General features: G+C 53.1%; 7 protein-coding genes across 7 annotated transcripts; 2 read left to right on the top strand and 5 right to left on the bottom strand.

Annotated features, from left to right (window-relative positions):
• The first annotated feature begins 201 nt into the window (after positions 1-201).
• CAOG_06967 (hypothetical protein) lies at positions 202-5,739 on the top strand. Its single transcript, XM_004343641.2, has 11 exons — positions 202-424; positions 1,755-1,877; positions 1,998-2,370; positions 2,500-2,642; positions 2,768-2,921; positions 3,049-4,123; positions 4,261-4,403; positions 4,491-4,761; positions 4,897-5,063; positions 5,195-5,323; positions 5,417-5,739. The coding sequence occupies exons 1-11, from the start codon at positions 294-296 to the stop codon at positions 5,522-5,524; spliced, it is 2,817 nt and encodes a 938-aa protein (XP_004343691.2). The 5' UTR covers positions 202-293; the 3' UTR covers positions 5,525-5,739.
• A 107-nt stretch (positions 5,740-5,846) lies between these two features.
• CAOG_06966 (hypothetical protein) lies at positions 5,847-12,298 on the bottom strand. Its single transcript, XM_004343640.2, has 5 exons — positions 12,219-12,298; positions 11,414-12,052; positions 10,967-11,235; positions 6,458-10,853; positions 5,847-6,340 (listed from the first exon to the last, which is right to left on the bottom strand). The coding sequence occupies exons 1-5, from the start codon at positions 12,273-12,275 to the stop codon at positions 5,867-5,869; spliced, it is 5,835 nt and encodes a 1,944-aa protein (XP_004343690.2). The 5' UTR covers positions 12,276-12,298; the 3' UTR covers positions 5,847-5,866.
• Positions 12,299-12,623: 325 nt separating this feature from the next.
• Positions 12,624-13,458, bottom strand: CAOG_09028 (hypothetical protein; the record flags this gene model as incomplete). Its single annotated transcript, XM_011272414.1, has 2 exons — positions 12,624-13,250; positions 13,414-13,458. Coding segments are annotated over 2 exons (672 nt in total), but the record flags the coding sequence as incomplete, so codon positions are not given.
• CAOG_09027 (hypothetical protein) lies at positions 13,459-14,826 on the bottom strand (the record flags this gene model as incomplete). The annotated part of the gene is made up of 4 exons (XM_011272413.1): positions 13,459-13,726; positions 13,841-14,142; positions 14,244-14,390; positions 14,782-14,826. Coding segments are annotated over 4 exons (762 nt in total), but the record flags the coding sequence as incomplete, so codon positions are not given.
• A 1,369-nt stretch (positions 14,827-16,195) lies between these two features.
• On the top strand, positions 16,196-21,889 carry CAOG_06964 (tyrosine-protein kinase transforming protein SEA; the record flags this gene model as incomplete). The annotated part of the gene is made up of 5 exons (XM_004343638.2): positions 16,196-16,280; positions 16,501-17,984; positions 18,079-19,337; positions 19,439-21,443; positions 21,539-21,889. The coding sequence occupies 5 exons, from the start codon at positions 16,196-16,198 to the stop codon at positions 21,887-21,889; spliced, it is 5,184 nt and encodes a 1,727-aa protein (XP_004343688.2).
• On the bottom strand, positions 21,830-23,645 carry CAOG_06963 (UDP-glucose-hexose-1-phosphate uridylyltransferase). Its single transcript, XM_004343637.2, has 5 exons — positions 23,317-23,645; positions 23,030-23,198; positions 22,603-22,867; positions 22,233-22,433; positions 21,830-22,149 (listed from the first exon to the last, which is right to left on the bottom strand). Exons 1-5 carry the CDS (start codon positions 23,620-23,622, stop codon positions 22,029-22,031), a joined length of 1,062 nt encoding a protein of 353 aa, XP_004343687.2. The 5' UTR covers positions 23,623-23,645; the 3' UTR covers positions 21,830-22,028.
• Positions 23,646-23,892: 247 nt separating this feature from the next.
• On the bottom strand, positions 23,893-25,426 carry CAOG_06962 (eukaryotic translation initiation factor; the record flags this gene model as incomplete). Its single annotated transcript, XM_004343636.1, has 4 exons — positions 23,893-24,354; positions 24,474-24,559; positions 24,660-24,992; positions 25,306-25,426. The coding sequence occupies 4 exons, from the start codon at positions 25,424-25,426 to the stop codon at positions 23,893-23,895; spliced, it is 1,002 nt and encodes a 333-aa protein (XP_004343686.1).
• Between the last annotated feature and the right edge of the window lie 659 nt (positions 25,427-26,085).

Below are 26,085 nucleotides of genomic sequence, written 5' to 3'. Positions count from 1 at the left end.
TTGGATTCCGTTCCAAGGTTGCGAGAGTGTGATTTGAGTTTGAGAGAGAGAGAAGCGTTTGTTTTTTCGCTTCTCTCCCTCTTTTTTCTCTCGTTTTACACTTCACGACTGAGTTCAATGTCAGTGAGTGCTTCACCATTGCAACGGTGATTCAGTGAAGCATTGCAGTTCCTTTCAAATTTTGAGTTTTTTGTTCACTCTTTTTTTTTTTTTTTTTTTTTTTTTCATTTTGATCTATTTTTTCTCTCTCTCTCTCTCTCTTTCTCTCCCTCTCTCTCTTTCTAACAACAACAATGGCGGATTACACGGATATTGATTTCGACTCGCAGCAGCCGCTCGACGACTTTGACTTTGTGGACGAGACGGTCGTCGGCTCAAAGTACCAGTCGCAGCACAGCCAGCACGACGCACCGCCGGAATCCGAGTGCGTTTTGTCGAGAGTTGGTTGCGTTTTGGATTTTTGTTATTTTGATTTTTGTTTTTGTTTTTGTTTGTTTTTGTTTTTGTTTTTTGGTTTTTTTTGCGATGGCGATGCGCTGCCATTGAGAGTGAGAGTGTGAGAGAGAGTGAGACTAGAGAGAGAGTGTGTGTGTGAGAGTGAGTGCGACAAATCCAGTATACTCGACACTCAAGGGGACTGAAAGAGGGGGTTTGAGACGGGTTGGCTTTGTGAGTTGTTTGTCGCGCGCTTTGGGATTTGAGTATGAACATTGGATTGACGATGGATGGACGTCGGTGTGGGAGTGGGGCTGTGCTTTGCTCCCCTTCAAACACACCGTACACCACCACCCAACTCTCCCCTTCTCCTCTGTCACGGCGAGCGAGACAACGAGAACAGAAGCAAAGAAGTTGCTGTTGTGGTTTTTTTTTTTTTTTTTTTTTTGGCCTGCCTCGGCTTTTTCCCTTCTCGCATCATTCTGTCTGGGGGGAGCGTGCGTCACTGTCTCTTTGGCCATTTCGCGTCCTTCATCCACAATCCAGAGTGATGTTGAAGACGGCGGCCAAGTTCAGCAGCGCGAAACACAGCAAGATTTGAGTTTTGGAGGAGAGAGAGGTGTTTTTTTTTTTTTTTTTTGTTTCTTCTTCTTCGTCTTCTTCCTTCCAATCCCCATTCCCCCATTCCCCTAATCCCCTTATCCCCCCTTTGTCGTGTAGTTCATCATTCCTACTGCAGCCGTGCTCCCTTCGGCGTTCAACCCGTTCCCCCGTTTCTCGTTCAGCGCTCCTCTGTTTGAGTTTGAGTGTTGTTTGTTTTTGTTTTGTTTTGTTTGCCTTTGCTATCGTTCTCTCAACCTCACTCTCAACCTCACTCTCATCCTCACTCACTGAGCTCTGTGCTCCCATCGACACTCTCTCGCATCTCGCATCTCGCTGGATGCAACAAGAGCAAAAAAAAAAAGCCATCAAAAACCAACAAACAATTTTCTCGCCTTTCAATTGGTATCTTTGGTTCTTGCGATTAGTGAAGTGTTCGTATGAGAATTGTTTCTCTATTACGACTCTCGTTGTCCAATTTTGCTTTCTTTTTTCTTTTTTTTTTTTCTTCTTTCTTCTTCGTTTGTTCCCTTCTCTTTCGCTTTTTTTATCATCGTTGTCCTTCTGCTCCAACCTGTGCTGTGTGCTGTGTGCCGTGTGAGAGTTGTCGCTCTCTCTCATCAGCGGAGCAGCCCAGTGCAATCGCATTGTTGCTGGTGTCCACTCACTCACTCTCCTTCCTTCCTTCCTTCCTTCCTTTCTCCTTTGCTCCTGGTTAGGTGGTTCCATGGCCCGTCCGGTCGCGAGGAAGCCGAGAAGGTCTTGCTCAAGAAGGGTCGCGAGGGCTCGTACCTCATCCGCGAGTCTGTGCGCGACCCTGGCGATTACTCGCTTTCCTTCCGGTAACCCCGACTCTCTTGGTTGTGGATGATGGTGCTGCTGATGCTGCTGATGCTGATGCTGCAACACAACCTGGCCAACAAACACAAAACTCATCACTCGCGCCCAATTGGTCTCGGCAGGATTTCAACCGGAATCAAGCACTTCAAGATCATCAACGATTGGGGTGACTTTTACATTGGCGGCCGCCGCTTCCACTCGCTCGGCGATCTGATCAGCTACTACATGGGCACGTTCTTGACTGGCAATCTCTGCCTCAAGTACCCTGTTCCCCCGGAAACGGCCTCGAGCAACGTTTCGGGCCTCCGCAACACAGTCCTCGCGCTGTACAACTACACCAAGTCGTCCACCGACGAACTCTCCTTCGTCCAAGGCGATGTTCTTGCCGTCCTCAACAACGACGATCCCAGCTGGTGGTGGGCGCGCATCGAGACTGGCCCTGCTGCTGGTTCCGTCGGTTTTATTCCGAGTACACTTGTCCAACTGATTGAGAAGGTGAGCATGGGTGGTGGAGCCAAAACTCTTTTTTTTTGTTTCTGTCCGCGTTCCCCTTATTGACACTAACCTCGGGTGCTTTGAATTGTTTTTTTTTTTTGAACAAAAATGTCTTTCTCTTCCAAACAGGTCGTGCCGCCCCGCGAAAAGTGGTTCCACGGCAAGATCCCTCGCAAGGATGCCGAGACGATGCTTGTGCAGCAGGCTCATGATGGCGCCTTCCTTGTTCGCGAGAGTGAAAACCAGCCTGGCGACTTTTCGTTGTCCTTCCGGTATGTTGGTTTTGTTTGTTTGTTTGTTTGCCCAAGCAACACTGCCCTATCGAAATGCGTGCAAGCGTTCACTCAATTGCCTTTCGCCTTTTTCCAATCTTTGCTTCCCTCTTGGGGCTGTGCAGTGTCGGCAACGTGGTCAAGCACTTCCGTATCGAATCGTCTGGCCGTCAATACCTCTGCGGTGGCCGCACCTTCTCTTCGATTGACGATGTCATTGCCCGCTATCTCCGCGAGCCCCTTACGGACAACCGCACGCTGGTGGAGCCCTTCCCTCCGGTAAGAACAGCACAATCCTGTTTGTTTTTAGTCTGGTTTTTGGCGACTGACATTCGATATCTCGCTCTTCCCCCCCCCCTTGTTTTTAAACCCCCCCTCTCCCTTTCACCTTGTGCGACTCCTGCAGCAAGCCAAGGTCGAGTCTATTTATGCCGCGGTCGACCGCCCCGCCGTGATGCAGGTCGCGCAGCAGATTGCCAAGCAGATGACGCCGCAGTTTGCCGCGCCGCCGCCAGTACCGTCGCGTCCTCAGGCGGGTTCGACCACCACAACGCGCGCCACGACGTACAACCGATGCGGCTACCTCGTGCGCAAGTCCCGCAAATCCAACAAGAAGTGGAAGAAGCTGTACTTTGCGCTCATGGGTGCGAAAAAGCGTTTGTACTTTTTCGAGTCTGAGAACGCCCTTCGCCCCAAGGGTATCGTTGATTTGACCATGTCGACAGTCCATTCGCTGCACTCGACCTTCTTTGGCCGCCCGAACTGCTTCCAGATCATCACCAACACGATCGACGCGCTGAAAACGTACTACCTGTGCGCAAACACGGAAGACGAGCAGCAAGGCTGGCTGGACTCGCTCAAAGAGTTTTGTGGCCACGACTCGGGCCGTCGCCCCGTCCCTGGTGAAGAAGCCATTGAAATTAAGAGCTTGCAGCTCGGCGTCATGGAGGCCCGCGACCTGCCCTCCAAGATTTCGCATCCGTACTGCCTCATCAGCCTCGACAACGTCAACCAGGCACGCACGCAGATCAAGACTCGCGCCCAGCCAATGTGGGTCGAGGAGTTTACCTTTGATGACATTCCGGCCTCGTGCTCGACCGCCTCCATCGTCGTCATCAACAAGAACAAGCTGCAAAAGGACGTGGAGATGGCCAAGTTTGTGCTCGACCTCGACAAGGTTCGCGGCGACAAGCCCGTTGAGGCCTGGTACGACCTCAAGTCCATGGACGACAAGGACAAGGAAAAGCTCGGTGGCATCCGCATCAAGGCGCGCTTCAGCAACGAGCTCATTCTTCCTTTCAGCGAGTATCTTGACATCAAGTCACTGTTGATGCATCCCGACATGCAGGCCATCCAGGCCATCGGAAGCGTCGGCAAGGAGCGCGAGGAGGTTGCCAAGACGCTCCTTCGCATCTTCCAAGCCGACAACGCGGCCACCGAGCTCGTTCGCAGCCTCAACCGACTTGAGGTGAACTCGACAGGTAACCATTCGTGTTTGCTTTTTCTTCCGAGCGTGATGAGCTTTTGTGAAAGGAGATGAGTTGTGGTTTGGTTTTTTTTTTCCTCATTGTTTAAATTTCGTTATGTCGTCTCTTCTGCTTCGCACATCCAAAAACAGACGACCCGAATACCATTTTCCGTGGTAATTCTCTGGCCACCAAGACCATGGATCAGTTTATGAAGATGACTGCTATCAGCTACCTTCACGGCATCATTGGCGACATTGTGAAGGAGATTTTCGAAGACAAGCATTCCTGCGAGGTAAGCATCTTGTCTCCGTCGCCGCTCGTGCTTTTTTTTTTCCGAGTCCATACTCATTTTTTTTTCTTGTGATTGTCCCGCTTGTAGATGGATCCCACTCGTCTGCCCAAGGGAACGGACTCGAAAGACAATCTGAAGCGCCTGCTCCATTGGCTCCAATCGATTTGGGACGCTGTTCAAAAGTCTATTGACGACTGCCCGACTGAGCTTCGCGTTGCCTTCCATAGTTTGCAGCAGGATGTCGTGTCTCGTTTCCCCCAAGATCAAGTGGTCAGGTATTCTGCCGTCAGTGGTTTTATCTTCCTCCGTCTTATCTGCCCTGCCATTCTCAATCCCAAGCTGTTCAACATGATGGCTGGTAAGTTTTTTTTGAATTTTTTGGGGTTCGAGAAGGGCTTGATGGTGTTGGAGAGAACGAGAGACAGAGAGTGCGTGAGAGGGGTGGAATCGTCGAGAGGCTAATCTAACAAATGTTGTGCACCTCTTTTGGTAGATCATCCTTCCGAGCAAACGTCGCGCTCTCTGACACTGATTGCCAAGTCCATTCAAAATCTTGCCAACTTGGTCGAATTCAAGTCCAAGGAGCAGTTTATGACGCCAGTGAACGACTTTATTGTTCACAACCGAGACGCCATGAAGCGTTTTATCGATCAACTTTCGGTACGTGCCTGGTTGTGTGCATCTTGTAGCGTTTGAAGCGTGGAGCGCTGCATCCGTTTTTTTTTTTAACCTTGATTTGTAACTTGTTTTCCTTTTCTTGTTGCTTGCGCCTGTTGTCTTGCTGCTTCTAGACCATGCCCGAGTATCCCAAATCGTTCGCCCGAGTTGCTCCAGTCAACCCCGCTCGCGAGTTGGCCTCCATCTATCGCTACATTGTGCGCAACAAGGAAGCTGTGCAGAAATACGGCGTGGACAACCCGGTATGTGGCAGCTGTTGTTATGGGGGCATTTTATGATGGCGGTGTGGACAGTTTCTAACTTTGATGGAATGGACGTTTGCACTGTTGCTGTAGAGCGCCGCGTCTGTCACGGATGCCCTTATTTCGACTTGCAACCGCATCGCCAATCGCGAAAAGTCGTACATGAACACGGAGCCCACCTATCAGAACTTCTCCAACTAAGCGTTGCCGTGTGATCTTTGCCCTGCAACGTCTTTTGTCCCAGAGTTTGGTTTCATGTGGAGCAAGAGTGTTAGTTTTGGGCGGCATGTGTGTGCATTGTTCCGCGACTGTCCCATCTTTTTGTTTCTTTTGTCTTGCTTCTTGTCGTCCATTGGTCTTGTTTTGCTTCTGTTTTACTGTCATGTGATGTTCAAATGCAACGGGTTTTTCCCCCACCTGATTGTGAATTTTCACGCTCCAGGCATCAGATGCTGTTCAAGCAAACTCCAAGTCTATTCACAAAACACTCGTCACGCAGCAGCATAAACGATATTTATTGCAGAAAAAAAATTGAGAAGAGCATCAAGTGGTCATTGGAATGGCAGATCCGGATCGAGAGTGGAGTCCTTGAGCGCCATGTTGATGGCCTTGCGGCTGTCCATGTTGTCCATGCAGTTGGTGTTGCTGCTGTTGTTGTTGCTGTTGTTGTTGTTGTTGTTGTTGTTGTTGTTGTTGCTGCTGCTGCTGTTGCTGTTGCTGCTGTTGCTGCTGTTGCTGTTGCTGCTGTTGCTGTTGCTGTTGCTGCTGTTGCTGTTGCTGTTGCTGGGCGGCTTGCCCAGCAGTCTTGGTGCGCACCAAAAACCTTAGATGGTGTTGCAAGGTAGCAGGCATTGCCGTGATGATCGTTGCCACACGATCAAAAGTCCAGTCTCCCAGCGGGAATGTGTACTTGATGTGGAACATGAAATCCATGACCGACTCGAATTGGGAGCAATCCGTATGGAGCTTGCCACCCTGATGGAGTTGACACAGTGCCTTCAACAGTGCAAGCAACAACTGTGACAGGGGAATATTCGACGACGACGAGCAGTAAGCATATGAAGTGAGTAACTCCCTTCCATCCAATTTGCGACGACATTCAGCCATGCCCCGCAGCAATAGAGCACACTGTACCTCGCCCACATTGGACTCTCTAAAAAGAAAAGGCCCCACAATTTGACACAAGTACCAGATTTGAGAAACAGAACGCAGTTGGGGAGTGAGGTCGCCAATGAAAGCAGTCAGAGATGCAACAACCGAGGGGTGCGATTGATGCAATTGATGCAGGTAAAAGTGCAGAATCGTGAGAAGGACGCTGGGTTGCGAGCAGCGCGTGGATGCATGTAGATTGGTCGGGCAAGCATGTGGCCTGTCCAGTTGATCCAAGAGCATGTCAAGTTCGTCCCGTGTTGACGTGGCAGCATGCTGGTTGTTGGAATGAGCCTGGTCGTCCTTGCCGAGTGCCGTGCCGGCCTGGGTGCCGAGCGGCGGTGCATGAAGAACCGAGGTGGCCGTGGCTGCCAGCGTCGAGTGCAGGCCAGCCGTGTTGGATGCCTCGGCAAACATGGAATGGGAAAGAACGACATCTTTCACAAGCGCCAACAAACCGTGGTGGAAGACCTTGGGCAAGCTCACAAACACAAGAGCGATGGCAAACATGAGGGACGGTTCGGGTGCCACGTCGGCAGAAGCAGTGACCGCGCAGTCGACAAGCGCTTTGCAAAGCGCAGGAACGCTTTCGCTCAAGGACGGCATGCAAAGCAATTCGCACACTGTGACGAGTACCAGCGCTTGCGCCCGCGAGCCGTACTCTGTAAAGCGCGTGTCGTACGGTCCAGTCATGGGTGTGTCCAGGGAGAAAAAGTGCGAACCCCCCTCGGAGACCGAGACAGCACGAGCCAGGCGTTTCAGCACAATCTTGTGGTGATTGGGCGATAAAACGGGCGACGACTTGGGCAGAACTTCAATCAGATTTCCATCCTCGTCAAGCGAGGATGACGACTCGTCACTGCTTGCCGGTGAGAACGTTTGAGTCAAGTACTCGCACATTTCGGGTGTCGCGGGCGCAATCCGCCCGTCGGCTACCAGGGAAAGGAGTCGCTGGCGCAACGGCATGGTTAGGCCTGGTGCTGCTAAATAAAAGGAAAGTGTCGTAACCACAAATCTCAAAATGCTGTCGTGGTAGAGCAGCAATGGCTGGTAGCGAGCAATCAGATTGAGCGCAAGCTGAGGCCTGTTGTGTTCGATAAACCGACAAATGGCTTGCTCCATGATGGTCAACTGACGCAGAGGAGCGCAGCTAAAGACCACTTGGATGGAAGGGCTCGTTGACGGAGCCGCCGGCGACTCGTAATCAAACACTTCTGGAAACTTGGCTTGGTACTCGCGCAGCCGCACCGTCCAGCATTGCGATGTCCATGGCTCGTGAGGCAGCTTCAGGGCGACAAAGGCATCAGCTCTCTCCTGCATCTCCGGACGATGGAGCAAGCCGTCAAGCAACTGGCAAGCGATGGCAGCACGCACGCCATCAATGGTCGGCGCAGCCAGGGACATGAGCACAAGGTCAGCAGGAACGAGCCAGCGTTGCCAGATGCAGTCTGCGAGCAGGTCCAGGTGCAGCGCGATGATGGCTGGGTCCAGTGGCGCATCTGAGCGCTGAGCTGGGCCGAACGCACGCTGCAGAAAGTCGAGGACAAAGTGGACGAAAATGTCAACGTACGCAGGCATAAAGCGGGCGGGGAACTGAGCCAATAGGCGACAAACATTCTGGTGATGCAGCGCGACGCCTGGTTTGGACTTGGCGCGAAGCTTGAACAAAATGGTGTAACTCAATGGAAGCAGCACGACCTGGTTGTACACTGGCTGGTAGTGTGTCTGCAACGTCTCAAAAGTCACGCCGTCCGGGTTGCTTCCCGTAATGAGAATGTTATTTGGGTTGTATCGGTTGACGAGGAGTTGCAAATCCGTCGCTTCTCGCGTCGCGGAAAGGACAGACAAGGGATTGAGGGCCTTGAGCGTGGCTACAAGGGCTGAATCTGGTTGGTACGTGTCAGCAAAGTCGTTGATTTTGGTTGCAAGCTCGCCAAGCTGATCCAGAGTCGGTGGCGTCGCCGAAACATTGGCAGGCTTCGGGCCAAGCGTACTGGACGCTTGCTGCATGACTTTAAAGTGCTGGCGCGCAATCTCGACTCTGAGAGCAGCAACCGCCGCCAACACTTTCTGCGACGACGATTCCGCGTAAAACTCCCGCAACTCGGTCGGCATCAATGTCATCAAGCTTGCGTTGACCATGGTGGGAGCGACCGAAAAGCAATGGCTGGCATAATCGAGCATGGAGGTTCGCAACGGATCACTGTTGGAGCCAGTATCACGCGAGGCAAACGCTTGAGCAAGGCTGACCCCCACGAACTGCTGGAGTAGCGGGTGGAAACGAAAGCACGGATACTGGCGCAGCGGTTCCTCTGGGCGATTGCGCAAGCCTTTAGAGCGCGTTTCTTGCCCCAGCGCGCCCAACTCGAGCAAGTTGGTGCAGGGCAAAACACTGACTGCTCGCAAACACGCAACGGCGATCAGACACAGGACTTGACGGCTCTCGGCCACCATCGCGCTCGCTTGAAGGGCGCTCATGTACTGCAGGTGAAGCGGGAATGCACGCATACGACGCTGAATGCGGAAGGAGCACAAATCCAAAAACGAAGCAATGTAATGGTAGATTGACTGCGACTCGGGGACTGTCTTTGTCGCAAGGGTAAGCTGCACCAGTGTGGCTGGAATGGCTGCACTCATGTCCGATTTAGGCTCCCCGATTACGGTCGCCACAGCGGTGGATATGGAACACAAGACACGGTAGAGCGTTTCCAACAGCGCCGGCGCAATACTGCCTGGGTGTGTCAAGGCACCGGCTGTGAAAGCTTTGAGACCCGCCCAGAACAAGCGCACTCGAGAGGGAACGGTCAGCATGTCCAGGATGGGCAGTTCAAGGGGAGGTTTGATGCCGGCCTCGAGGCATTCGCGGAGCTCCTCGTCGGCCAAAACCTCAGGGGGAATGGGGCCGCCAAAACGCCTGGCTTGCTGAGCGGCTCCTGGAACGGCAGCACCCGCGCTTTCGAGATCGGATGGCCAGCCAAGCTCCCGAACCCGCGCGATGGTGGCCGTATCTTGCAGATAGATGATCAGGGCATCGGCTGAATCAGTGTACAATGTGGATGCAAAAACAAGTGCCTGGAGTTGCTCGCGCGTGAGAACAGGCAGCGAAGGGAACTTTTCAAGCGGGACTTTGCTCGTGTGCGTGTAATCGGTCAACGTCAGCAGCTCTTCAGGAGGACGAGAAGCAAGGCTCTTGGAATCAAGCTTGCGCAACGCGTTGAAAAAGCTCATCTGCACGATTTTCGCGCGGCCTTGGAGTACGCAAGAGTGGGTGACGGGCGAATTATGCAGCTGCAAAAAGTCGCGAGGTGAGATCGTGGTGCCAGGAAGGTGCTCACGGCGAAGAATCGATTCGCGAGTCGACGTGAGGCTCAGTGTTTGCGCAATCAGCCACGTGAGAAAGGGACTATGGGTGTCGCTCAGCTCGAGAGCGACCTTGGCCATGAATTGTGGCATGTCGCAAACCTGCGTGAAAGCCATGGCCGAGAAAAAATCGAAAAATGCGTGCCATCTCGCAAACAGCTCCAGCGGAATGTCCTCTTTCAATTGCTGCTCCGTCAGCGGAGGTGGGGGATGATGGTTGGAAGAATCGTCCCGATACGCCTGCGGATTCAGAGGGTGACGACCCAGCACATCATTCGTCAGAGCGATGAGACGGGCAACGATGGGCACCAGCTGATTTGCGGTGATGTGTCGCAAAAGGGTGCGGTCTCCAGGCCACAAGAGGGGCTCGGAACCGTGACCCGCAAGAGTTTGAATAATCACCTCTTGCAAGACGGGCTCGAGCGACCGCTGGAGACGCGCAGATGCAGGAGTGACAAAGGCATTTCTGCCCGGGTGCTCTGCGTTGGGGTCGCTCATCAGTGCAACCTGCCATGACTGGGCAGACGAGAATCCAGTGATCGGTGTGCAGAATGGGAGATGAAAGAAGGAAAGACACAACGACAAATCCTCAAACTTGGAGACCAATCCTGAAGTGAGGTCGTCAGCAATCCAATGTGTCGCGAGGCCAAACTTTTCGGGAGCAAAAGGCATTGCAGGCGTCGCGGCCTGAGTCTTGAGGGCGATCGGATGCGAGGGAAACGATTGAGCATCAGCCACGCTTGTCGTTACAAACGACGTGCCATCCGCATCCATCTCTATACTGGTAGTCGCTGCCCGTGTCGTGGCAGCAAGACGAGCAGCATGAATCTGCGGCGTGACTGCAGCTGCGGCGTAAGCACGGTCGCTCGAGTGCAGCGTTGTGCGGAGTTCATGGAACGAGACGTAGCTTGGCAGCAACCATCGCAGCACCACGGCGGCTGCTTGCTTGCCCACGAACGCGCATTCTGCCTGTCGCCAGGAGAGCCGATGTGGCATGCGGTACAAGGTTTTAATGATGTGTCTGCAAGTCGAAGAAAGGGTTGGGTGTGATGTTGTGTGTTTGTGTGAGCGTGTGCGCAGCTGAGTTACTCTGCTTGGCGTCAAAGAAGGAGAGAAACTAGCGACAAATGTTACCGTAAAACAGAATGTGCGTCTCGCATCGAGCAATAAGGCGCAAGGCGGGTTATAATGGCATATATCGCAATCCACAGGTCAGGAAGAGCTTGCTCAGCACTGATGGTCAGGCCCAAAACGACCTCGGAAACGGAAAACGTGGCATCGCGAAGGGTGCACCGGATCAGGGCTTCGGTGAGGACGGAAAGCGCCGCGCGTTTGTCGCCAAACTCAAACAAGAGGTCCTGCATCACACGAAGGGTCTTTTGTTGCGCGGTACTTCGCTCCATCTGAGAAGAAGAAAATTGTGAGAAAGAAAAGACCAGGGTGAGCGAATGCGGTCACAAACAGTGCAGCAATAGTGCATGTGGCAGTCTCGGGACAGCACACATTGTGGAAAAGAAACAGATGGAAGAAGACTTCAAGTGCAAACCAAACCAAGCGGTGGTACGCCAAAATGTAACTTACCGTGGATGTTGACAGCGGGGAGCCCGTCTCGACGCAGACTCGCGCAGCACGAGCAATTGCCTCGACTTGTACGAGACTTTCTTGGCTCGAAGTGCTCTTGAATTCGTTCATGCTGCTGCTTGTTACATGATTATGCTGAGCAGTCTGACGCGAAGCTCGTCGCGATAATGACGGCATAGCAGTAGTTGCAGTAGTAGCACTGTCAATGTGCATTGCACTGAGCGAGGATCCTTGAGTGGCTTCGCTCGCGTTGACGGCGTTCGCGTACGCCGACGCAAAGATGGATCCGTTCGCAGCATTGGCACTAGCATTAGTATGAGCATTAGCATGAGCATTACGCATCGCAGTCGCAGCGATCGCTGTGCGCTGTGGCTGGAAGTCTGCTGCCAAGCCGTCAAACGAGCCGCGCCGCAGCGAATGGAGCGTCTGCGATCGCTGTGGCTGGGTGCTCATCCCACCAGCACCATTACCACCACCACCACCACCACCAGCAGTAGTAGTAGTGGGAGCAGCAGCATCTGTCTTGCTCGACACCGTGAGAACGGACGATGGGTGCTTGGGCTGACTGCGATGATGACCAGCGTGCTGAGCCTGCTGCTGAGCTTGGCTGCTGAGCCATCTCGCATCCACAGCGTCGTGCTGTTGAATGCAAATCAGATCAAAACGGTGAGCAATCACAACGCCGCAATGGCACACCGAGAAGCACTCGTCGTGAATCAATACGAAAACGCCGGTGATTTCTGAGCAGCTTGGGGTCTGAGAATATGAGGAATATGAGGTGTTTGTGATTGTTTTGTCATTTTACCTGTAGGAGGATGCTTTTGGCTTGTGCGCGGAAGGCATCAAGCGCAGCAGCCTGCATCGAATGGGGGGGGGGAAGCGATGAGTGGAAAGGAGACTGAACGCTTCAAGCAAGGTTGGTCTTAGTCTTTGAGACAACTCAAAAGTAAACAGCCCTGGTGCTGAGAGCTGTGCATGGAAAAATTATTCATGATGATCAAGTGCGTTTCTACCCCGATTGTGGGTGAGCGGATCATCTTTTTACTGATTTTGCACTGATTTTGAACACCCCCCCCCCTCCTCACCTCTCCCCCATATGGACATGGTTGTTGGACTTGTTTGAAGCTGGTTTCATCAGTCAAACAGAGCAAGTCGGAGCGAGAGCATTTCAACACTGACTGAAAACAACCAAACTCAGGCGAAAGCGCCCTCATGCAGACCGGCTCTTGGCACCAGCAGCCATGATGGCCTCCACCTCCTCGATCGTGACAGGAACAGTCGTCAGGTTTTCGTAGCCCGTTGCGGTGACAAGGACGTCGTCTTCGAGACGGACGCCTCCAAAGCCGCGGAACTCATCCAGCTTGCTCTTGACGAGGAACTTGGACTGAGCAGGGTCGGCAAAGGCCTTCTTGAGCAGGTGCTCGACAAAATACACGCCGGGCTCGACAGTCAGGACCATGCCCTCGGCCAGCACGCGGTTGGTGCGGAGATTGCGGAGGCCAGGACGCTCGCTGCGCTCCGACGCGTCGCGGTAGCCACCAACATCGTGAGTATCCAAGCCCATCTGGTGACCAAGGCCATGCGGCATAAACACGTAGCCGAGGCAAGCCTCAATCATCTCATCAACAGAGCCCTGCAGCAGGCCACCGGCCTTCAACTGCTCGAGGATGGTTCGCTCAGCCAGCAGATGCATGTCCGTCCATTTGACGCCAGGACGCATCGCATCCATCACAGCCTTCTGCGCCTGCCGGACAGTCTCGTAGATGAAACGCTGGTTGGGCGAGAACTTGCCATTGGCGGGGTAGCTGCGCGTAATATCCGAAACGTAGCCGTGGTACTGTGAGGGAATGAGGGAGGGAGGGAGGGAGGGAGGGAGGTTGTTACCAGAGAAAAAAAGCGGGGGGTGGTGGCGTGGGGAGCAAGAGGGCAGAAAACCAACCGCAGTGGCGTGGGGAGCAAGAGGGCAGAAAACCAACCGCAAAAACGCCAACCATCCATACCTCAGCTCCCATGTCCAGAAGCATCATGTCATTCTCACGGATCGCCTTCGAGTTTTGACCGTAGTGCAGCGTAGCACCGCTGTGGCCAGCGCCGCAGATGCAGTTGTATGCAGCAAAGCGGCAACCGCCCATCGAGTAGGTCTCGTGCAAGAAGAGGCTTTCCAGCTGGTACTCCATCATGCCAGGGCGGCAGGCGGCCATCACGCGAGCATGGGCGTCCGAGCTCACTTTGTTGACATAGCGCATGACCTCGATTTCTTTCGGGGTCTTGATGAGACGGCATTCGCTGAGGGCGGCGTGCAGGAAGGACGAGCTGAGACAAGCAAGGGACAAAGAGAGCGTGAGCCTCGAGCAGAATAGACAGACAGACAGACAGACAGACACACAACCCCACTGCAACCACCAAGATTTCGGAGACTCGACTTACTCGACCTTGAACTCGGAAAGACCATCAAAGTTGGCCGGCGGCACAACTGATTTGCTGTCCGAGTTGACGCCAGTCAGGACATGAACGCCGTGTTCAGGGTTGCGTAGCCCAAACCACCATTTGAGCTCGTTCACAAAGCGAACGTGGGTCACTTCGTACTTGATGCGGAAGTACTCTTGCGGATGGATGACGCCCTCCCAGATGGCGTAGCTCGGGTCGAGCTCCGGCACAAAGAGCGTGGACTCGCCCGAGCGAATGTCCAGAGCAGCGTAGCAATCCGGATCGGTCACACCAAAGAGGTACTATTATTTGCCGCGTTGGCAGGGGGAAAAGAGACGATGAGTACCTTGAAAAGTCGTTTTTGTTTACTTTCGTTCGCTTCAAATAGACTCGACAACCTTACCATGAAGAAGCTCTCTTGGCGGAAGAGCATTTCGCGATCCGTGTCGTACTGGTGCTGGAGCTTTCCGCCCTCGAGCAGCACAACAGCATCCGTGTTTTCCTTGGCATGGAAGTGGGCGCGGTAGTAGTCGACGAGCTTGGCGCGTGTCTGCAACAATTGTATCAACAAAAGACATGAGTGGATGCACAGCAATCGAGATTTTCTGAGATTTTGTTGCTTTTTTTCTGAGATTTTTGGTGTTTGTTGCCATCAATCTCAGCGTTTCGCTCTCTCTCTCTCTCCCTCTCTCTCTCCTCCACTTGTATTCCCGCGTTGAAGCAACCCTAGTAAATATCTGCAACATTGACCATCCGCTTCTTGCGCAATGGCAAAAACTCGATGATGGAGCGAACGCGAATTTTCAACAGCCTGTCAAAAATGCATTGAGGTGCTTCTTCTGATGCGACTGCGCAGCCACCAACCAGATGCTTGGGGCATGGCATTGCGTGACATCCAAAAAAGCAACATGTATGTTGGGGAGAAAGAGGCAGGGACTTGCCTCGGCGTGGAGGGCCATCGGGACTTTGAGCGTCGAGGCGCCCATCGACCACACGGCTTTGGGCAGCGGAGCGGCAGCCGTGCCAGTGGCAGAGGCATAAGCAGCGTTGGCGGCAGCAGCAGGAGCTTCATTGACGACATAGTAGTGGGCTTCGAGGCCAGAGTGGACGACCGCGCCAGACTCGGCGTTGACAAGCGCACAGCCGCCATGATGGGGATGATGGCTGTGATGATGCTCGTGATGGTGATGCGCCATGATGGATGATGGATGAGGGCTCAGAAACAAAAATGCTGAGAAGCAAAAATTGAGGACTGAAATTATGTTGACGTTGAGAGAACAAAAAGTCTGAGAATTTGAAACGCGTTCGTCGCTATCTCGTTTCTTCCATGCGTCAGTTCAGGTCAAAATGCCTGACCGAATGTCAGTCACTGTCTCCATCTACAAACAATTTCCAAGTGCATGGTCATTATGGGGCGCTATAGAGAATGAAACGCCTCGAAACCAACCCCCCTCGAGCCATAAACGGAACCCGGAGGTTGGTCGCTGAATTTCTGTGACGAGCAAATCGAGCACTTCTCTTCCCCCCCCCCCCAGACTCACACTGCCGAATAATGCTACAATGGATGAGATTCTCGTATTCTACATGACCAAGAGTGCAAGAGGACTCCCAATTGTGATGAATAAAGAAATCCAGTCGTTTCTCAGTAAATTTCCGTTTGCTGTTTCGGCTCTTTGTTGATACTACTCTCTCTTGTTGCTTTGCTCGTGTTCCCCCGCGCTCTTGTTGCTTCACACTGTTCTATGTGTCTTGATGTCGACTCATTCAGCCTCGAAAATGAAGCAAGGCGTGCGAACGGCGGCATGTGTGGGATTGATGGGAAAAGAGTCGCATATGGATCAGACTGAGTGATGCTTGGCGGGTCAGTCTGTTGCTGGAGCATGTCGCTTTACGCGCTGCAACGCAACAGGACTGCGATGATCCATCTTACTTGTGTCTGTGTGTGGTGGGAGTGGGGATCGGAGCGTTGGGAAGGCTGATGCTCCTTCTTGAAAAAGGCAAAAAAAAAAAAAAAAAAAATCAGTCACGAAGAACAAAAAAACAAAAAAAAAAAAAAAAAACAGTAGCTCATAGAGTGATGGGAGCCGCCTCCCCGGTTCGTGCTTCTCTGACTGTGTCACTGCCAGTCGCTATAGCTATAACTGATGAGAGTGTCACTTTTGCCGAACGGAGGCTGGCCGTGTTTTTCTTATTTGCTCTCATTTTGGCTCAAGCGTTCAGACAATGTTGCTGCTAAACCCCTGCTCTGGTTTTGCTCAACTTGGATATGACAGATTATTATTCAGCACGTACCAGATGAAAGTCGTGAAGCTTTTGCTGCTGGCGGCTTGGATGTGCGTGTGCGCGCGCTCAACAATGGCTGCGCAATATCGTGCGACATGCACGGCGTATCTCAAAGGCATGAAAGTGCCTGGTGGCTGTGGATCCGGCGACGGCACTTGTGAGTATTCTTGGTGGTGGGAATTGCGATTTTGAATCCTTTCTTGCTCTCTGGTCGGCGCGTCATCTGACTCGACACTCAAGGCTAATGCCCCTCTCGAGAGGTTTTTACGCCAGAGTTTGGTTCCTTGACGGGCTTCTTTTTTTCGTCTTGCCTTTGTTTCTCAGCACAACTCGAGCTGACCGTTTTTGTTTCTTTTTCGTTTTCGTGCTCTTCACAGGTGATACTCTATGCAGTTCGTCGGCACAATTCGCGGGTGCCTCCACAGTTTCCAAGTCACTCGGGGAGATAGACGACAACGCCACTCCGAATTGGAACACGTATTACTACAACAACGTGGTCGTCAACACCTTTGGTGGCCAGATCGTCTGGTGGTTTGATTGTGAGGACTACGACCCTTGGAATGCGAACGATGATATGGGCTCAAGGACCTTCACAGTACCCATGAACACCAACGCTGATTATGGATCGGTCTCCTCTTCAACGTGGTACGATTTGGGAGGAACTGCAAGCGGAACGTTTCCGGTGCAAAACATCTACGTCGCCTTCCGCGCCAATTGCGATGCCAACTACTACAATTCGACGTGTGCCGAGTTTTGTCAAGTCGGTAATCCCCCCGCCTGTACTGCCTGCAATGCTGTGAGTGGCAATTGCACTTGCTCCGTTGGTTACACGGGCAAAGACTGCGAGTCCTGCGTTGGCTCAAACTACTGGCCAGTTGGCACGTCGGGGCAGACCGACTTCCAATGCGTGTACTGCGCGAATACATCCCTTCCCACTGCTTGCTACACGTGCGGCACAGGTGGCGTCAAAAGCTGCTGTGGCGGCTGGACTGGCCCGAATTGTGACATTTCAAACGTGTGCGGCGCGTTCCCGATGCCTCCTTTGAACTCGATTGCCGTCATGAATGCCACTTCTTGTAACTGCAACACTACTGGATGCATGTGCACCTATGCATGCAAGTCTGGCTTTTCTGGTGGCTCTGCTACCACGACGTGTCCTTCAAGCGGGCCTTGGGGCTGGAGTTCAACTTTGACCTGCACGGACAGAGACGAATGCGCTCCGGGCGGCGGCAACCAGTGCAATCAAATCTGCAACAACACCATTGGCGACTATACTTGCGCTTGCAACTCGGGATACAGCATCAACAACGCTGGCCGCGGTCCGAGCGGATGCACAGACCTTGACGAGTGCTCGACAAACAATGGCAACTGTGGCCAAAATTGCAACAACGTTCCAGGATCGTACCATTGTTCCTGTTACGATGGTTTCCGGTTGCAGGGCGACGGCAAATCATGCTCGGAGATTGACGAATGCCAAGAAGGCTTGGACAATTGCGACGGGAATGCCACCTGCACCAACACCATTGGCAGCTTTGAATGCGCGTGTTATGCCGGATTCGTGGGCAACGGCACTGTTTGCACGGACGTCGACGAGTGCGCCACTTTGCCTTGCAGTGAGTTTGCTGACTGCGCCAACTTTCCCGGCAACTTCACTTGCACCTGCCAAATCGGTTATGCGGGCAACGGCGTCCAGTGCGTGTTTGGAAATTCAGCGGCTTTTGCGGAAAGCTCGCGGTTTGTACTCCTTTCTGACGGCGTTGAAATGCTTCCTGAATTTGACGGTATTCTTGTCCTCTTTAACGTGTCTTCGCTGGATCTCATCCTCGGCGTTGATTACACTGTGGAGACCCCATCTCCGCTGGTCTTCAATCTCGGCGACATTCAAATCCATTACGATTGTGGTGATTGGCAATGACAACCCCGAGCCTCTTCGGAGCATCTTTGTTCAACTGCAGGATTCAGTAAGCGCGTTTAACAAGTCGACAATTGCCGTGGACGCCAATGACAATCCAAATGCAGTGGTACGCTTTTCCGCGGCGTCGCGCGCGTTTCGGGTGGACATTACCGCTGGCACCTACCCTCTCACGATTGAGAGGTACTCGTATGCATCACTCGTGAATGCCATCAATGTCACTGTGTGGTGCGATTTCCCAGTGCCCCAAAACATTTCGATCGTGATTCCCGCAAATCAAGTCGCAGCAACAAAGGTCATTCAGCTGCCATTCTCGTCTGTGCCTACTCTTGATGTCGAGCACACGTATACCATCGTAGATGCAACGGTAACTGGCAGTGGATCTGCCGCAGCTATCGGCTACTATTCGACTTCTCGCGTGACCGTGAACGCACACGACGACCCTTATGGTGTGTTTGGATTCAGCTTGACTCAAATGTCAGTGGCGGAGAGCTCTACGGGCTTTGTGCAGTTAAAGCGGCTCAAGGGCACTCTGGGAACTACGGTCGTCCGCGTGCGCACGTTGACTTTGAGCTCAAGTCAAACAAATGGTGTGGGAATTGCATCCCCAAGCGACTATGCCGCTGTTTCCCAGCTTGTCACTTTCAGCGAAAACGATGTCGAGGCCCAAGTCTCTATTGCAGTGCTTGCCGATGGTGTCCCTGAGCTGGATGAAATGTTTGGTCTGCTCTTGGAGTATGTGTCCGGACCTGGCCGTGTCGATGCGACATTGGCGCTGGCGTTGGTCACCATTCCCGAGAACGACAATGCGCGTGGTGTTCTCTCAATCACGCGGGCGTCCAGTTGCTTTGAAGAGTTGCCCCTTGTTGGTGGAGTTCCTCAGCTGAACAACACGGTGGCGATTGAAGTCATCCGCTCTGGTGGTCTGTATGGTGCCATTTCATTTACCTGGTCGATGCACAGCGGAAGGTTCAAGAACACGACGCTGTCCGCCGACAATCGAGCATCAGCGCCCGAAGATTACACGGCCTCTTCAAGTCAAACCGTGACCATTGCTGCTGGTGTGGACCGTGCACAGATTGAAGTGATGCTGCTTGCCGACTCAATCCCAGAGTTGGACGAGTACTTTTGGGTGCAGCTGGATTCGGCAAGCTACGGCGTGACCATAGACCCCATCAGCAACTTTACAGACGTTTGCATCGGCATGAACGACAATCCATTCGGATCTTTGGCGTTCGAGCGTGTCAGTCTCACGCCGAGTGCGACGGGCGAGAGCCGTCTGCTTGTTCGCGAGAGCGATGTGTGACTGTCGCAGTTTCGCGTGTCGGTGGCACGTTCCGCCGTGTGTCGGGAGTTGTCTCCATCGCGCATGAAACAACCAGCTCGGCTGATTTTGCTGACAGCTCCGCTCGCACTATCACGTTTGAACCTGGACAAAGTACTGCGTTGGCATCATGGACGATCAGCGCAGACAGCGCACAGGAGCCGACCGAGCTGTTCAAGCTTGTTTTGACGGCGAACGGAGCCAGCGCTGGTCAGGAAGCAACTTTTCTTGTTGGCGCGACGTCGTTGGACTCTACCATCCCGTGCGCTATTGAAGCCCAGGATGGTGTAACCGGCGTTTTGTCTTTTGTTCAACCGACAATTTCTGTTGTCGAGGATGCTGGCAAGGTCACTCTGACAGTGCAACGTGTCGGCGGAAGTGCCACAGAAGTCAGCTTCCAGACCAACGCAGTGCCTCTTTCTGCATCCGGCGACGACTTTGACGCGTCAAATCAAAACAACATGCACATCATGGCACCTTCGCAGACGAGTGTCTCGTTTGACATTGAGGTTTCAAAGGACAGTGCTTCTGAACTCGACGAGACCTTTACTGTGACGCTCGTCAACGTGACTGGTGCGACCTTGTCGTGGATGTCAGTGGCGACTGTGACCATTCTGAGGAATGACGACGTCAACGGCGTGGTTGAGTTTGCTCCCTCTTCGGGACAAAATCCACTTGTAACGACCGTCTCCGAGGACTCTGGCTTGATTCGGCTCCCTCTGTGGCGCGAGATTTCACAAGTCGGTGTCGTCACATTGAGCTTTGTCGTGACAACCGACCTCTCGTCCGATCCCGTGTGCGCGTCTCTGTCGGGTTTGGGTCTGTCCTCAGCCCCAGCAAACCTGACACGAGATGTGGACGCGGCGCCGTTTGTGCTGACATTTGGAGACGGTCAAAACGAGGCTGAGCTCGCGATACTGCTGCACGACAACAGCTTGCTGGATGGCAGTCGAGTCATGTTCATCTGCCTGAAGGATCTGCAAGGAGGGGCGCGCTTTGGTGCCTCTCAAGCGATGGCAATTGTCATTCAAGATGACGAGCATGATACCAACGAATCAAGCTCCGCTCCAGTAGCTGCAGCTGCTGCAGGCGCAGCAGCGGGAGGCGTTGTTGTGATTCTGATCGTCCTGCTGGTTGTCGGATTGAGACGTCGTCGAGGACGTTCGAACTTCTCTGGAGCCTCCAAGGGCAAGCAGCTTTCCGGTGCAAGTGATCCAACTTACGAGGCGGTGTCTCGTAATCAAATGTATGACAACAATTTACGAGTGCCAGACGAGACCTACCAACCGGTACTACAGACTGTGGTGCAAGAAGACCCCTACGAATCACTGCCACAACCAACAGCTCCCGATGAATCGTTGTTCAACACTGTTAATCCAGCTTGTGAGAAAGTCACCGAGGACAATCCCGATTTTGATGCAATGCGCGCGAGTTTCCGACCTTCGGTGCCCGTTGACAATTATGAAGACCTGTATATTGCGAGTGTCACCGCGTTCCAACAGCACCAGCGCTTCTCGAGGCATGAGCTGAAGCTCTCAACACAGCTTGGCTCGGGCAATTTCGGTGAGGTCTGGCTGGCGCATGTGCCCTCCCGATGGCTCGAAAAGAAGTCACGTCAATCTCTCTCCGTCAGCGCAACGACTGTTGCCACTGTTGCCGTTGCCGTCAAGACTCTGAAAGCCGGTGCCAGCGACAAGAGCAAGAGTGACTTTGCCAGTGAAGCCCAGATCATGCGCCGCTTCAACCATTCCAGCATTGTTTCCGTTGTCGAAGTGTTTGTCGAGGAGGAGCCCTGGATGCTCGTGCTCGAGTTGCTTCCGTACGGTGACTTGCACAAGTGCATCGAATCGTGCCACGCTCGTGGGTTGACACCAACTACAGGAGAGTACCTGCACATGTTTTCGCAAGTGGCAAGCGGCTTGTCATACCTTGCTGGGCTGCGCTTTGTGCATCGCGATATCGCAGCACGAAACTGTCTTGTGGGAGCGGACTTGGTGGTCAAGATCTCTGATTTTGGCCTGTCTCGCGAGCTCGAGGAGCAGAACTACTACCGCATGCAAACGCGTGGAGCGCTACCAGTTCGCGTAAGATGCTCGTCTTGGAAAGTTTGTTGTTGGTGCGTTGCTCACTCGGCATGGTTGGATGTGTTTTGGCGTGTGTTGTGTTTCTGCAAATTCAGTGGATGGCGCCCGAGTTTTTGCTCTTCCGCAAGTCGTCGCCTGCATCAGATGTCTGGGCGTTTGGAGTTCTCATGTGGGAGGTCATGTCCGCGGGTGTGTTGCCATACAAGGGCGTCGATTCCAAAGCCATCGTGCAGTTCCTCGAAAGCGGCCAGCGGCTGTCTCGTCCACCGCTTTGCAACGACAAGCTTTGGGCGTTAGTCTCGAGTTGCTGGACTTGGGAGGTGACCGACCGTGTTGATGCCGCACAGCTCTATGCTGCGTTTACGGGAATGGCATTCGACAACCCCGAATTGGACTCCGTTCGCGACTTGGGAGCCCTGCTGGCCGGAACCAGTTCGTTTATTTGATTGGACTCGAGTCTTGCCCCGTTCTATTTGTGCATGTTGTCTGAGATTTTACAAGGAAGAACTGTTTGTTTCACAAGCGCCCGGTCATCATTGGTATGAAAAAGAAGAACAAAGCCTCGAACGGATGATGCAGCGGGGCTTAAGACGACGACGAGACGGTGTAGTGGACAGTTGGCAGCGAGCGCAATCGTTCGGCAGCTTGCTCGGCGGTAATGTCACGGCAAATATCAGCCACCATTTCGTAGCCGACCAAGAATTTCCTGTTTGTCGCATTCAACGCAAAGTGAGAAAACAAGGGCTCGAGCAATCAAAAGAACAAAATGGTGAAAAGAGTTGCACTCACTTGACACTGGCGCTGCGAAGCAGCGGCGGGTAAAAGTGCATGTGCATGTGGTACTCGCCAGATGCAAGCATCGAGTTCGGGCTCGAGTGAATGCCCATCGAGTACGGGAAGCTGCACTCAAAGACATTGTCGTACTTGCACGTGAGCTTCTGCAGAATGGCAGCGAGGTCGACCTGTTGCTTTTCGTCGAGCTGAGCAATGCTAGAGGTTTAGAGGACGGCCCAGGCAGAGCGAATATAAAAAGCAAGGAGGAGAACGAGACCAATTGCAAAAGGCAGAGCCGAAGCGAGACAGACGAGACAGAAAGTGAGTGCGCTGACATTGAGCAAAAACGGGAACAAGAACTAAAAACCAAACATCTGGCTCTCACCTCGACGTGTGCGTGCGCGGCAGAACAAGCGTCTCGAACGGCCAATAGGCCCACCATGGCACAAGAACAACAAACGAGTCGTTTTCCAGCACGATTCGCTCCTGCTTGCTCAGCTCGAGGGCGAGGTAGTCGCACAGCAAACACGAGTGCTTGTCAGCGCGGTGCAGACGGAAGGAGGCAACTTCCTGCGAGACCTCCTCGGGCACCGTGTCCGAGGCCCAGACCTGGCCGTGCGGATGCGGGTTGGAGCATCCCATGACCTCGCCTGTGAGCCACACGACGATGTGTTAGTATCGAGATGATGATTCGCTCAGTGGCAAGCAAGGCGGGGGGGGGGGTTTGTTGCCGGCTGGTCTCAGAATCCGGCTTTTCCAAATTTCGCTCAGAGGTCATCTCAGATTCCGAAAAATGGTCACCCAAAACTCACCCTTGTTTTCAAAGAGCTGCGTGTACTCGTACTCTGCACTGAGCTCCTTCTGCTGACGCATCCACTCGTGCACGACGCCGGTAATCTCCTCGGTGGACATTTGCGCCATGGTGAGGTTGTGCTTTGGCGAGAAGCACATGACATGGCAGCGACCGCGCGTCGACTGAGCCTACCAATTGAATGAGAAAAACAATACAAATGGTTTCAAGAACACTGTGTGAGCGACATTGGATCAGGACAATGGGTGGTGGTTGATACAATTCGCAATAGATTTTCAATTCATCTACCACAAGTAAGCCATCGCCCTCGGAGACGCTGCCGGCGGGAGTGTCGCTGAGCAATGCGGAAAAGTCGTTTCTGAAGGCGAACGTGTGCTCGTACTTGTCGTTGAGCTCGCCAGTGACGCGCTTGTTGCCTGGGCACAGGTAGCAGTTGGGATCGTACTCGGGGCGCGTCGAGCCGCTCGTCTTCTCCTGCTGGCCCTGCCACGGGCGCTTGGCACGGTGCGGCGAGCACAGAATCCACTTGCCATTCAGCAGGTTCAGGCGGCGGTGCGGGTGGTCGGTCAGCGAGAACGAGCTCGATTCAGACATGGTGTGGAAAAATGGAGGAAACTCAGACTGAGGAAGACGGAGATGGAAAGGTACATGTATTGATTCGAATAGGCAATGGAATCGGAAAGAGTGTGTGTGTCTGGTCAAATGTGTTTGAGTCAGAGGTTGATCTATTCAAAACGCAAAACATCCAAATGATTCATACAACCACGCGAAAACAAAAACCAAAAAATCCAATAACACGGAGGCAAAAAGGGACCCAACAACAAAAAGCCGAGGCTTTTTTGAAAGCCTGTCGTGTTGGTTTGTTTAGCCAGTGCGCATGGCAGCACGCTTGGTGGTGATTGCTTGGAAACCGGCCTTGATGGCGGCGACCGAGCATGTTGAGCCGCAGGTCTCGCATTGCAAGAAGGAGAGACGGTTTTCCTTGGTGAGGTTGGTCTCGGGCGATTTGCAAGTGTGGCATGTGACGTACTCGCGAATGTAGTGTCGCAAAACGGTCTCCATCTGCTTTTGTTGGAAGCGACCCTTGACAATCAAGTGGTTGTTGCCGTCCATCGAGCCAGTGGTACCGAGTTCGGAAAGAATGAACAACAGCACGTGATCTTGCGTGCGTCGCATCAGCGAGCAAATCTCCACAAAGTTGACCAGCGCGCACTTCTTGGCGCCGATGCGCAGCACTTGAGGAGGCTTCATGACGAATCGTCGCTTCTCGCCCACCGCCACGGTCGGGTTCTTTGCACGCATAATGTCGAATACGCGTTGCAGCAGCTAAATTTTTTGGGGAGGAGGGTAGGGCGTTGGAAAAAGTCCAAAACAAAAAAATGAGAATCTTGGAAAATCAACGCAAGCATGACATGACCCCCAAATCAATCCAAACGCATGCTTACCTCTGGATATGTGTAATCGCGGTCCGAGCCAAGCCATGTCTCGGCGCCGGCAGCAACAGGAGCCTTCTCCTCTGATGCAAAGACATCTAAAAATCCAAAAACGGAACAAGAAACATTGTGAGCGCTCGCTTCGAACAACCAAAAAACCAATGGCCCATCACTGTGCACGTCATCAAAAAGACATACCGTCTTCTTCTTCGCCGGCTTCAGCAGCCTTCTTCTTCTTCTTCTTCTTCTTGCCAGAGAGGTCGAGGTCGCCAGTGTCGTCGGCGGGGGCATCGTCGCCAAACATGTCGTTTTCGGCGGCCTCGGCAGCAGCGACGGCAGCCTCTGCATCCAACTCTTCATCGAGAGCCTTAGACTTTTTCTTCTTCTTCTTGATCGAGGTGTCAATCTCCTCGAGCGGCTCCTCGGCGACGGGCTCCTCTTCGGCAGGGGCTTCTTCGCTGGCCGACTTTGACTTTTTCTTCTTCTTCTTGCCAGTCAGGTCTGCGTCTGCGGGTGCGGCCTCCTCGTTCACTGGGACATGGACAGGCAAGCGTGAAGTGAGACAGGCGACAAGCAGAAGAAATGGGGCCAGTTGGCACAACTCTCGATACTCTTTTGCGGCGCACTGCACCACCATGTGCGCACCAACCGTCACACTACAACAGCCACTGATCTTGCTTGTGCAGACGAGGAGGGCTCCTCGTTCGGCGCTCGACGTTCAGCGTCATTGTGAATGCCATTGCGCCTCCTCCTCTCCTCCGTCCGCTGTCCGAGCGCGCGCACCCCAAAACGAACAAAGACCAAGCACCCTCCAATGGTACAAATCACAGGTTTCGATTCTTACATGACAGGGCCTCTGTCTTGTCGGTGAGCTCGTCGACGGCTGGCGACGCGCCGTCCTCCAAGTCGAGCGCTGGCTTCTTCTTCTTCTTCTTCTTCTTGAGCGAGAGGTCGAGCGACTGCATTTCACACACACACACGCACAAGCACAGAGAGTGAGTTTGGCAAACGGTCGTCGTGGATAGAAGGACGGGATCTCAGTGTTTTCTACCCCCCCCCTGATAAAGAAGAGGGAAAAGCAAAGGGGGGCGGCTCGTTTGTGTGATGCATGTGATACAGTGTAGAGAGGGGGAGCCAAAGCGGTCTGCCTGCCCCCCCCCCCGCTCTCATTCAAAGTGCGCCGCCGCTGTGAGAACTTGGAAAAAAAAAAAAAAAAAAGTCAATGGAAAAGTCAATGGAAAAGTCAATGGAAGGGGGAAAAAAAAAAAAAAAAAAAAAAGCACATGGAAAATCAAAGGAAAAAAAAAAAAGAAACGCGTTTGTTGTGACGAAGAGAGAGAAAAGGCCCGAGTTTGAGAGAAAGAGAGAGAAAGATAAAAAGAGAGAGAAAGAAGGAGACGGTGTTGAGGAGTGGAGAGAAGCGAGTGGAGGGGGCTGCATTGAGAGAGAGAGAGAGAGAGATGAGCAAACAATGTTGCAATCGACCCTCCATCTCTCACTCTCTCTCGCTCTCTCGCTGTCCCTCTGTATCCACTCGTGGCGCTCTTGTTCTATGTTCAGCTGGTTCCAACAAGAAGGGGGGAGGGAAGGGGGGCTTTTCGTCTTCAAGCAGAGGGGAGCAGCT

The sequence above is a fragment of the Capsaspora owczarzaki genome (genome assembly GCF_000151315.2).
Source record: "Capsaspora owczarzaki ATCC 30864 unplaced genomic scaffold supercont2.13, whole genome shotgun sequence".
Lineage (NCBI taxonomy): Eukaryota > Filasterea > Ministeriida > Capsasporidae > Capsaspora > Capsaspora owczarzaki.
The sequence above is the reverse complement of the archived record's forward strand: the minus strand, read 5'-3'. Positions and strand labels throughout refer to the sequence as shown.